This window comes from Ascaphus truei, chromosome 4 (assembly GCF_040206685.1).
Source record: "Ascaphus truei isolate aAscTru1 chromosome 4, aAscTru1.hap1, whole genome shotgun sequence".
In the NCBI taxonomy this organism is placed as follows: domain Eukaryota; kingdom Metazoa; phylum Chordata; class Amphibia; order Anura; family Ascaphidae; genus Ascaphus; species Ascaphus truei.
The window spans coordinates 341649958-341663470 of NC_134486.1; the positions used below are offsets into that span (position 1 = coordinate 341649958).

Sequence of the window (13513 nt, forward strand, 5' to 3'; positions counted from 1 at the left end):
CTCGCGGGATTTGCAAGGTACCCTGGGAAGTGTGCCCTGGTCTGCTTCCGTTTTGGCGACCATGTAGTGGTCCGGGTCAAACGGACGAGAGGATACGCCGTGGATCTCGTTTCATGATCGGCGGTGGTGTGAGGGGAGTAAGCCATCCATGTGTCTGAACTTATTGTAAGTTTTTATTGATATCGTATGTTAAATAAATTAGAAATATTTCTCTAACAAAGCTGTTTTCCCTGCGCTCCTCCTTTTTGTACTTTGTTGTGAACCATGCCATTAGCCATACTGGAGGCCAGCATTTTGAAAATATTTGTTACATAATATAATGGCTCACCTACAATTCTCATTCAAGTCAATGAACATGCTAGGAATTCCCAAGATGCTGGTTGGTCTCAACTAAATATAAAGTAAATGGGAAGATTCACTAAGCTCTATTATATAGGTTAACACTGCAGTCCCTTGGAATCAGTGAGTTAACCCATAACAGTGATTAGTGAACCTCCTTCAAAGTTGTTACATTCAATTTAACACAATGTTGTTGCTAAATTATCTTAAGAACTGCGGAATAGCATTTGAATCAACAATTTAATTATTAATCAGTACTGCGTGTGACTTTACTTTGCATTTCTAATGTTGCGCATGCTGTAAATCTTATCTTCCCTTTCCTCTGTTGAAAGCACAAAATTATTTGTGATGAAAAATAATGCTTTATGAATATTGAATTTCCATGAAAACTTTATGTATGTCTGTCAACACAATTTCCTTGGCAATCTTTGCAGGTTAACATAAAAATTGGTGCAGATCCAGTACAGATCAGTTTTTCTGAAGCATGTTTGAACACAATTTCTAAATTGAATAAGTAAAATTATAAATCTTTAATCTCACCTACACAGGATTTGGACATAGGGTTTCATAAAGGAGAGCTCTCACTGGTTAATTCCGGGATGTGATATTTTATTGCAGAATGTATTGGTAATAGCCTATGGCTCATATTTATATGTTCTGCAAAATTATCTTCACTTTGCTTGAGACGAGAACAGCTCACTTCAAAGAAATAATACTTTATGGCACAAGTCAACCGAGTCGAGTTGTATACTGTACTGTATGTTCTAACAGCAAGTAGTGATGTCTATACCATGTCTATTATTTTTAAGACTATGCAAAAGTTTAATATATAGTATTGAGAAAGTTAAGCTTTGATTTTGACAACAATATGTGGACTCGGCAGCCTTCCTCTTGATCAAGATATGGTAAAAACATTGTATACCGTACATGGGAGTGCAACTTTAATTAAACTCCAGCAGTCATGGGCTATTTTACCCCTGTATATAAAAAGAAGTAGCAGATAAGCCAGTAAAACATAAATGAAATACGAAATGAATAATATTTTCTTAAAACATATTTAATTCTAAGATAGTTAGCTCTGCATACATCTGTGGCATCCTGCTTCGTAAAAGTAACTGAAATTATTCCAAAGTATACAAATGTAGTATCACACATGTAAGAATACATAGAATAATATTTAATCTACATCAATTGAATGTATTGTAAGGCACAGTAGAAAGTCATGTCAATAGTAAAAAGGTTGAATGCCACGTATATTCATCAGGTCACAATTGAAATATCCTTAACTGATGCAGTCCTATCTCATGATTCTTTCACATCTTTCCCTTTTATTCACCTTAGCAGTCATGGCACTGTCTACAACAGCAGCAATGTGATTTGGAAAACACTTGTGACAAATAAAGGATTGTACCATTGACATGTTGTACACTGTAGATAAATGTATTTGAATTGTCATTTTTTTGTTGTTGTACCAGCATGAACAATCTTCATTGACATTATTGTATTTAAGGTTTAGATACCACGCAATTACTTCTTTGAATGGCATCTTCTACTGACTTCTCTATTGTTCAGCCACTGTATAGTACTCCTACAAATAAATGCTGAACGTTGTCAGCAGCAGCAGCAGCAGCAGCAGCAGCAGCAGCAGCAGCTAAATTAATAGACTTTCAGCTGATCAGAGACGGGAAGAGAGAGGGAGAGAGAAAGGGGGCGGAGAGGTGGGAGGGAGAGAGAGGAGGGTAGAGAGAGAGAGGGATAGGGAGAGATGTTTAATATGTTTGCTCGTATTTATTTATATAGGCATTGACTACTGACTCTGAGATGTACAGTATCAACAAACTAAGCATTGCCATTTATTCAGTTTGGTTCTACATGGTATTGCTTCATTAACTCTTTCAGTGTCAGAAGAACCACAACAGTGGAGCGTCCTGGCCCCCACAGCAAGTCACAATGATGTGATTGCTCTTCAGCGATGATATGATTGTGATGTCACTTTTGTGGTACATGTTGGTACAACAAAAGGAATTGCATTCAGAAAACAATGAGATTTTTTTAAAGTCTATTACAGTATATCTACTTGCAAAGTACACTCTGATAGAACAATCTAATGAACCAAGGATTATGTTCATCAGAACACTGGTAAGTGGCATTAATTCATTAATTGTTGTCCCTTCAAGAAGTAAGCTCCACACTTTAACATTTGCAGACAATTTCTCTAAAGATTGCATTATTATTAAAGTACACTTCCTTTAAATAAAAAATATATTAATAATGTATTAGCAGTATAATACATTTTATATATGATTATATGATTACATGATTGTTTGGCACTAACAAAATATATTACAATCAGAAGAACCTTCCCATATTGATGATGATGATGATGATGAATACATTTTCCATTTCCTATGGGACAAAATCATTGTGATTATTGTATAGAAAACCAGAGCCAAACCCAGATAACTCCTCTTCCCGCTTCTTTCCTGCAAAAGAATATTAAATTGTGTATTCAAATAAACATGTCAATCTACCATACATAGTTATCTGCAGATCTTATGTTCTTATGAGTTTTGTAATTCTTTAGAAAAGCATTAACCTTTAGAGTTATGGAAGGTAAAATATGGGAACAAATAACAGTAAAATATTCCAAATTACCACGTTTTTCTCAAGGGTCCCCCACTTACTCACTCACAGACAACTAGAGCCATAATAAAAGACTATCACTTAAAAGAAAAATGAATAGATCACAGAAATCCCAATAAAATTATATTCTCATACACCTATTTAATTCCTATGTGTTCCTCACTAACTCTGTGCTAGGAAAATCTCTCTCAGCATTCGCAAGCTAAGTGATATTTATCACTCATTTAAAAAAAAAAAATAACTTAATTCTTTAGATACTGTATTTACCTATGACTTATGGTTTTCAATAACTTCACTCGAGATACAATATGTGTAACTCTCCGGTTCACGCAAATGAAAAGTTTATCACAATTAAGAAGAGCAGATATAAATCTTTTTTTGGAAAAAAATCTAAATTTATCACAGCAGAGCGATACATTTTGGTGAACATGAAATGATGTTAATGGAATTTATTGAATCCGGCTCTACATATTAAGTCAAATTTGGAGCAAAACTGGGCCATTTTTATCCTGTGCCAAATCAAAGTAAGTACTGCACTTCAATTTGGCCTCATATGCACCAGATTATCACTTGGGAATAGTGTCAGAAGGAGTTGGAGAGCAGTCAAATGGTGCACATATTACAGTATACAGTAATAAAATGTATCAAATTCTGAATCACAGTGCTCCCTTCTTTTTCCCTTTTATTTGTGCCAATAAATCTGCTAGACTTGGAGTAGCATACAGCTAATATTTTACAGCACGTAAAAGAAACTGTTTGTTATACAGATGTAGCCACCAGTATTTGATTACTTGCCTTGGGAAATCTGGGGCAATCTCACAGTAAATGCCTCAACATGTCTCAACATTTCTGTGAGACTCCTAATGCCCACTGGATTAACACAGCGGGGGGTAGGGGGGTCCCTGCAATCCCATTCAAACTGAATAGGACTGTAGGGCCCCTGCTGTGTTAATCTGATTGGCTTTTAGGAATCTCATGAAATGTTGAGGCATTTACTGTGAGACGCCATAGTTTTTACCCAGGCAAGTGATCGGATACTGGTGGCTGCATCTGTATATAATGGAACTATGCTCCTAAAAAGGAGGCAGTACTGTACATCAAAACATACTTTCTCTGCGTTGCTATAAAAGGTCCCCAGTTCTAATTTCCTTTTAGTTTTATTGTACAATACTTTAGTTTCTCTCCTGTTCTGGATATGGAGTCGCAAACAAATGATACCTCTTTCTTTTACTAGTCAGCAATATGTTAGTGAATTTCATTAAAAAAAAAAGATTACTTCTTTGTTATTTGAAGACGTTATGTTGCTGTTCAAGATCTTTTTCGTTGTCCATTTTTGTATCCATCTTTTTATTTCCATGGCATGGTTGGTTAGGTTCACAGGAGCCTAATACTGAGCTAACAACCTACAGAAGAAAAGAATAGAAATAATAGTCATCACTATAAACAAATCAAAATGAAACCCAACAAACTAACATAACTCAAAAAAATATGGTAATGCATCTTTCCTGGTATTATTTTAAAATATTGTCAATAAACACAATTAACTTGAAAAGCAAAAGAATGCTCATGATCAGAGATGTGAAAACTGATCACATTTTAATTCACAAATGTTTGCTCTAATTTTGCAATTTTTTTTTTAACATTTTGCGGGTGCTATATTTATTAAGAAAGGGTGCAAAATGTCACCCTTATTCCCAAAATATTTAGAAACTTTGCAAAATGTTGTAAGTTTTATCTACAAAACCCCGGTCACACGACTAATGAGAACTGCACGTTGAGCATGCAACGTTGCACATCAGGGTCCTATGGATTCTGGTCATTATTTTCTGAAACTATTGTCATTTTCTTAATGGAAACTGCAAAGTGGGCAGAGTTAAGCCTTTTGTGAAGGTTTTGCACATCACTGTTATTCACAATTTAATGACCAAGGCAGTGTTTTTACCCACGCTTTTCCCACAGAGCACCCTTATTGTGATGATTCAATTGCTGGGATACTCTATAATCTTAATCAATTGTAAAAAAAAAAAGTATCTAATTACATTCTAATTGTACACTTATATAGCCCTGGTAGGTTTGGGGCTATTTTTCTGTCCTCCTTCTGTGCAATAATCCCTGGTAAGGGCAGGTTTGCCAGGAGTTAAGATGGGTTCTCCCCACTCACTGCAGATCAGTGAAGCAGAGAAAGCAGTGCAGTCAGGCCTGTGTCCAATAAGGGACAGGGGCGGGCTCTTGTTGTATCTGTCTTAATGATCTGTATTTCCTGTATTGAGTCAGTTGCTCCTACCCTGAGAGGAGCTGAGTCTTACCTAACCGAGCTGTCAGGGACCTGGCAGGCTTGAGGCCCTCCCTCTGGGAGAGGCTGGTAGACTGTTCCCACTACTCTGATAGGGGGTAGTGGAAGAGCTAGGCCTGCTTCCAGGGCCCTAACTGGGAGTGAAAGGCCAGTGTCATCCTGAGGGAGAACTCCTGAGAAGTACTGCTGTGACTGTGTATGTTGTACAGTGTGCTGCAGAGGAAATAAAGTGTTCCTGATTATAAAGAAGCGGTTGTGAGACTGAACATCCCTGAGTGGGACGTTCTATTCCAGGGATTCAATCCCATATCCTGGGGCCTGCAATAGATGGAGGCACTGTCACCGTGAGTACGTACTGGGTATGTCTCCAGAAGCCTGTCCTGAACTTCCCCAATAATACCATCAAGCGGGAGACTCAGAAGTCCTGTAAGCCAGCAGGTGTGCCACACTATTATGCCTTGTAACCAGAGTAGCAATTCCCCTAGGAGACCCTATTTGTGATTGGGTGGGGGAATACCCGTTACACTTATAATTACAGTGTTATTATAATTGACTGTAAATGTAATTGTAAAATCATGTTTTTCTGTTATTTTAAATGTAATGTATACAGCAAATAAAAATATAACTTTTGAGCACATTCACATGTCTCAGACAGACCCTGCTTTTCACCATTATTTCCTAGGATAAAAAGCTCCCACTGCAGCTAAAGATTCTGGGAAATATATGCAAATGAACACTCACATTGTCAGTTTTTGCTTCTTACCCATTTTAACATGGACCCCTATAAGCGTATTCCTGCCATATTACACAGTTTAAAGCACAGCCCGGTTAAAGAAGTGCATAGCCAGTAAACCTAATCACAGACAGCTATTAAGTGTAATGCAAAAACTTTCATCATCAATAAATTCATAAAGCATTGCAGCATTTGGGTTGCTACACTAAATGCACACATCATTTGTTCTTTCCACATGCCAGCCCTAAGGGTTTGTTGTACTCCCTCCACAGTTTATGCTTTATGAACACTCAGTGGGAAAATGGAATGTGAACACAGCAGAGAAAAAGCTGGTATAGAGATGGGAAGCTGGTGACTATATTTTTGTTATCTCAGAGAGTTTTGTAGACAAAGTACAATAACAGACCAATTATTTTCCTACAGGAAGCATCCAGTTGTAATAGAAGGTACAGGAGTGGCCTCTAATGAACCATTGAAATATTAATATTGATTAGAGTGTGTGGCCTATATGCGTGACAAATATGACATGGGTCATGTAGTAATGAATTGTGTTTAAGTTCGATATTTTTTCAGACATTTCTTCGGAAAATTCTTCATCCTGTTGTTCCCCTTTGTTTTTAGTGCAGAAATAAAGTTTCCAACTGAGGAAAAAACTACTTGCATGCTTTATTGTCGAGCTTTGAGCTATATAGACTACAGTGGATTGACTATATTTACTAAACGCCAAGTGGACTGGGTGTATCAGCATCCAGATTGGCAATTGATTCATTATTGCTAATAAGCCTTCTGTATATCTCTGACACAGAACATTTTCAAATAAGGCATGAAAGGAATTGTTAAAAAAGCATTGCAACTCAGCAGGCATCTTTTTGACGTTTATTATGATAGCAAAATAAGGTATAGGTATACACAAAGATGAAGTGAAAAAGAAGTATGTATATACAGTATATACAATGAGGATACACAACATGCATTGCTAAGGATAAAGTACATCTCTAAATCCATTTCAGAGCCTATGAGGCCGCTTATTTGAGAATGAATCAAGATTCCAAATAGAGATGGGCACATTCTTTTGGTGGATTTGGATCCGCAGTAGGTCGGCCGGTTCCTGTGGTCCGTGGATTTCAGCGGATCAATGTTAAAAAGGGAGATTCGCATTTAGCAGATTTGTCATTATTATTGCCAAAACATTTTAAGAATCTTTCAATGGATTGTAGGCAATCGCGTTTTTTGATGTATCTACGCGGACTAAAAACATCCAAATCCGTTTGCGGATTTCCCACTGCAAAATGGATTTTGGGGAGAAAATCCACGAAAATCTTGGAAACGGATTTGAGCTGATTCACCCATCTCTAACCCCAAACTACTTTGCAGCAGGTCACCTTGCTTCTCTGGTGCGCTTAGACAGTCAAAGTATCTCCAAACTAAAATTTCCCAGTCAAAAGGAATGTACCGTAGGAAATTATAGAAAGAGACATAAGCATTTATTGTGTAAAGTGTGAGTAGCGTCAATCTGGCACCATTGCTGGAAAACCACATGGAAATCAACGGGACTTTCCATGTGATAGCAATGGATCAGCGCTATCACAGCTTACGGAATAAGGCCCAAACTGTCTCAAGGAGACCGCCAATGCAACAAGTATAACACAAGGTTAAAAGGTTCTGGGAGTTTATCAGCCATAGAAGTAGTCACATTAACAATAACTAAGGTGAGTATTTATTAAAGTGTCCCTGTTGCAAAACTGGCACCAACATCAGTATAGGAAAAAATAAAATTGTTAAAAATTAGGTTATTTTTTCCAAAATAAATCTTGTGCAGTTTTTCGCACAAGCTTCCCTCAGTTTTGCAGCTAGAAAACTTTATACAGGCATACCCCGGTTTAAGGACACTCACTTTAAGTACACTCGCGAGTAAGGACATATCGCCCAATAGGCAAATGGCAGCTCGCGCATGCGCCTGTCAGCACGTCCTGAACAGCAATACCGGCTCCCTACCTGTACCGAAGCTGTGCGCAAGCGGGGAGACTATAGAGCCTGTTACAAATGTGTTATTTACATCAGTTATGCACGTATATGACGATTACAGTACATGCATCGATAAGTGGAAAAAAGTTAGTGCTTCACTTTAAGTACATTTTCGCTTTACATACATGCTCCGGTCCCATTGCGTACGTTAATGGGGGGTATGCCTGTAGTCTATTTTGAAAAGCTTCACAACTACACCAGATTTATTAAAAGTGTAAATGCTTGTGTTTTCATTCATGTTTCCTGTTCTATGCACAGTTTCGAAGGGAAGGAGAATTCACACAGTAAGTGTCATAAAGAAAGATGAAGTCAGCACTCGTGTGGGTATTTTTGACAAGGGTTTTATTGACGCATATTGCTTTTTCGGTCCCTCACAATGAAAAAAGGTCGTGACAATGGTCCTTGTGAAGGACTGAAACATCAATTTGCCTCAATAAAACACTTGTCTAAAATGTCCACATGAGTGCTGACTTCATCTTCTTCTATGCACTTGTTTTACAGCAGAGAGTTTGATAAACAGCCCCTATTAATAAGGTCATGGTCATGGGGTTTATTTTTATTGAATAAATCTGCTACTATTTTTTATATCGGTTCTGCCCTCGTTTTTTAGCTAGATTAATTTGATATTGTTTTTGTCATTTATCAACTGTTCTACTAAAGGAGTAATTTATATTTTTTTCTGTCCTTGTTCTATATATAACAAAATCAGATGATAGAAAGGTCATGGCAAAATATTTCATTGATATAACGCATGAATCTGTTTCTCATCTGAAGTTACTTGGAATTCTGACAATTCAAAAAAACAATAGCAGTTACTGAAAATTGCATTTGTTTGCACCTCCACCAAATGAAGGAAACGTGTTAAATGAATGTACTTTGTTGCAGAATATTAGTGAGAAGAGTTTGCACCACAATCAGGAAGGTCACTTTGCTTAATTTGTACATGTATTCACAATACTCTGCAATAGAATGGGTTTTTAACCTCTCAAGTACAGTAGGGTGCTCATTTAACCTCTCGAGCACTGTAGGATGTCTGTTTAACCTCTCTAGTAGAGTAGGGTGCCCATTTAACCTCTCTAGCACTGTAGGATGTCTGTTTAACGTCTCTAGTACAGTAGGGTGCCTATTTAACGTCTCTAGTACAGTAGGGTGTCTGTTTAACCTCTCTAGTTCAGTAGGGTGTCTGTTAAACCTCTAGTAGAGTAGGGTGTCTGTTTAACCTCTCTAGTTCAGTAGGGTGTCTGTTTAACCTCTAGTACAGTAGGGTGTCTGTTTAACCTCTCTAGTTCAGTAGGGTGTCTGTTTAACCTCTAGTAGAGTAGGGTGTCTGTTTAACCTCTCTAATTCAGTATGGTGTTTGTTTAACCTCTCTTGTACAGTAGGATGTCTGTTTAACCTCTCGAGTACAGTATGATTTCTGTTTTTGCTTCTCTGGTCTTTTCCTTGCTCACTGATGTCTTAAACGGTATATTTTATGCCTAATCTATGAGCCCAAGATCTAAATATAGAAATAACTACTGTATGTGTCAAGACATACTGTTTCTGGTGCCGTGGCTTTTAGAGAGAGCAAAAAAAATAAATAGCTGCAGTTCCAGAGACAGTGTCTGCCACGGTTGCACTTTGGGGGGGGTCCAGGCCTCCAGATCACACCTCAGACAGCGATTATCCTTTGGTGCTGGGGAAGTCACTGTCACGTCCTGCTGTCTGCCCCAGTTCAGAGACAATAAATGCTACTACATCTGTATAGCTGCTAAGCCCCTCTCCCTAAGTGACGTTAGTCAACCTCAAAGAACCTTATCTAAAAACTGTTACGATCAATTTTTATTCTGATTAGATACTTTGTAGTCTGCATGGAAAACATGAAAAAATTAAAATAAGGTTGGTAATCTACAGTGCAGTACTTTAAAGGGCATAACATGGCGCTCACTCTCACAACGGGTCATATTAGGGGAAAGAAGCAGAAAGGCATCCAGAGCAGCAACAGCAAACTGGCCAAGATGTGAATACCAAGGTCAGAATGAAGGCTTTATTGATACACACAAAAAGGACAGGCAATCTCCATATCCTCCCTCTACACGTTTCACGCCTCAAAGGGCGCTTCGTCTAGACAAAGGGGGGGGGGGGGCGGGATACCATCATTGAAATACATCAAGTTGTAAGCCACTGAATCAACCTTTCATATTATAAGAACAAGTCCCATGTCTTTTAGAGCAAAATGGATCTTTCGTTTAGGCCCCAGGCTCCCATTCAGAGGATCCAGGGCTACCATACCTTAAGAAATTCCCAGCAGGAGTCATTTGCTAGCCCCGTTAGTTTTTCCATGTTGCATATAAATCCTAGCCTGTTCATGATTTTGGGAACGGAGGGGATACCAGCCTGTTTCCAGACTGAGGCCAGTTCACAATGGGTGGCTGTGGCAATGTGGGTGGTTAACCTTTTCTCCTGTCTGGACACGGTTCCCAGGTGTCTGTTTAGCAAAAAGAGCCAGGGATCCATGGTGATGTTGATCTGGAGGATTCTATGAATCCATTGTCTTACCTTCCTCCACAGGGAGGCCACCAGAGGGCATGACCACAATATGTGTGTAAATGATGCCTGGCCTCCGCATCCCTTGGGGCACATTGAGGGGTACCCCAGAAACAAACCACGAGATCCTAAGGGAATTGAGGTACCACCACATCAACACCTTGTACACATTTTCCCTAATGGTGGTGGAGATCGAGGACTTGGCCACCACCAGGAGAATGTCGTCCCAGTCCTCCTCGTTCAGTACAACCTCCAAATCTTGGTCCCATTGGGACATATATTTTAGTTTTTTATTGGTTATTGGGGGAGAGCCTATCACCATGCCATATAGCAGGGAGATGATGCCCGGGGTCCCTGTGTCATTCAGGCACGGCGACTCAAACCTTGTTCGGGCCTGTTTTAATATAAAAAGATTTAAGTTGTAAATAGTGGAAAAATTCCTTGCTGGGAATATTGTTGTTCATCTGAAGTGATTCAAACGATTTGGGTTTCAAATCTGGACCCATGTTTCGGAGCCTTACAATTCCTGCCCCCAACCAGGCCGCGAAGCTCCCCTCCTCCTGTCCCGAGGCAAATCCTGGGATGCCAAACAGGTGGAATATCAGAGATTTCGGGCCTGAGGTAGAGAATCTTGTTCTCATGAACCCCCATAGTTTTAGGGCATGGTTTATAGTTGTCTGCTCTGGGTAGCTTCTTGTTTTTTTACTTCTGTTTGGGAGCCATAGGACATTATGGAGTTTGGCTGGGTAGGATAAAGATGATTCAAGCTCTATCCACCACACTGCCAGAAGGGTGTGAGTGCCACAGAACCAGTTGACTTAACTGGACAGCCTTATAATATGATATCAGGGGCAGGAGGGCCAGCCCCCCTGCCTTATTTGGAATCGTGATTATTTGCCTCTTAATTGTGGGCCTCTTTTTTCTCCATATGAATTTGGGGATAAGGCCTTGTAGGTCCCTTATCTCATTCTCTGACACTGGGATCGGCAATGTCTGAAACAAATATAGGAGGCACGGTAAGACGTTCATTTTTATACATTGAATTCTGCCTATCTATGAGGCGTTGTGGTCAGTCCATGCCCCTATCTCGTCCCTAACAGCTCCCAATAGTCTTGAGTAGTTTTCCCGTTATAGGGTGTTGTAATTATTTGTAATATATACTCCTACTGTAGGTGTTTGAAGGCCACCGTTGCCATATAAAATCGAAGTTTAACTCTAATAATTTCACAGTTTCATTTTCAGGGCCTCTGATTTACTGTTGTTTATTTTAAATCCCGATATTTTATTGAATACTGAGAAGGTGGAGAAAAAATTAGGGCTTGGAAACCGAGATAAATACACCATCAGCGAACAGTGCGATCGTATATGTTTGATCTTTGATCTGAATCCCGGATATGCTCGGGTTATTACATATATTGGCTGCCAATGGCTCCATACACAAGGCAAACAGGAGTGGTGATACAGTAGGGGGCAACCTTGTGCATTGACTGAGGTTCAGTTTCTAACCCTTGTGCATCACTGAGGTGTGAGGTAAGTCTAGCTACACCGCTAACCAGTCTGCCTTTTGATTTGATTTTATTTAGATTTTTATTCTGCATACTTATTATAGATTCGCGCTCCCCTTGTTTTTTGTTTCCTCCTCCCTACAGGCATTCTATTGGTTCCTGCTAGTATATATGCTCAGCCAGCCCCTTGTCAAATGGCTGAGCAAAAGACTTCAATCTGTATAAAGTGCTTACTGCATCCCTGCCTCCCTGCCTCCCTGTCTTGTACCCTGTATCTTAGTTCCTGTGTTTCTCCATGTCTGACCTTGGATAGTACCTGGACTCCGAACATCTCTGCTCCTGACCCCGGCTTTACCAACGATGATCCGCACCTCTCCAATCCTGACCCTGGCTTTACCAACGACAATCCGCATCTCTCCAATCCTGATCACGGCAAGTACCTTCTACGACTATAACCTCGACCCGGCTACCCACAACCAATCTACGCTCCGGACACATCCTCGCGGCTGGAGGTTGGTGTCTTCACAATCCCCACCTTGGTCCCGCGATCGTACCCTGTTTGTGGTGAGCACTCCGTTACACATACAAGGGGAAAACAAACTCTGCACTGTATCCCATCAAGGAAGCCTAACATTCTTCCCCGGAGCCCCTACTATCAATATTCATTCCTCTACCATCAAACCTCCCTGTACACCTAATTTCCCCTCAATAGGAATAGGTAACAGCAATATTAATTAGCAAGGGTGGATGTTACGGCTGTAGGCAAATGTTTAAATCTACAAAATAGCAATGTGAAACAATACTATATATTAAATACATATGTATATGAGAAATGACAAAAAAAACATTGAACACTTGCACATATTTACAATATATTTTGTCTATATCATCAGTATTAAAAATAAGATTTAATATATTGTTGTGACAGTGAAGGATGGATTGGCGATTGGCCATTTGACTCACTGGTTAGGACTTTCAGGTTCTGTTTCTTTCTTTCTTTCCTTCTATTAAAGATAAATCATACATTATATATTATATAATTTGATCAATATTGAAAAAAGTATGAAAATAGATTATTTGATGAATACCATCAAGATCAATATAGCAAAAATATAAGTTAGGATTTCCCACAAAATTAGCTTCATTTCCAAATACATATATTCAGGTCCTTCAATTTGAGTAAATTCAAATTTATATAAATTCAGGTATTGTATGTGTGTGTGTGTGTATATATATATATATATATATATTTCAATATATTCATTTATCTTTGTATTTTGTTTTTTCTATAATTATCCATGTAACCTGGGTTAACATTGTATATTTACCTTGGTTCATATGGTTTATAATTAAAATTGCATATATATGGTAATTTATTTAATTTTTTAGAACATGTCCTCTATATAAGATTCTGTGTTTTGTAGCTAAGATTAAGCTTAGTCCCAGTTT

At 38.8% G+C, this 13513-nt stretch overlaps 1 protein-coding gene across 5 annotated transcripts in view; it reads right to left on the reverse strand.

The window, feature by feature from the left end:
- Positions 1-220: 220 nt before the first annotated feature.
- The window catches only part of MLIP (muscular LMNA interacting protein), a 304176-nt gene continuing 290883 nt past the window's right edge, over positions 221-13513 (reverse strand). For all 5 annotated transcript variants that reach the window (XM_075598171.1, XM_075598169.1, XM_075598166.1 and 2 more), the window contains 2 exons: positions 4259-4385; positions 221-2822 (listed from right to left, as the gene is read on the reverse strand). In XM_075598171.1, coding sequence (XP_075454286.1) covers positions 4266-4385 — 120 coding nt within the window. In that variant the 3' untranslated portion in view covers positions 221-2822; positions 4259-4265. The remainder of the gene's footprint in view (positions 2823-4258; positions 4386-13513) is intronic.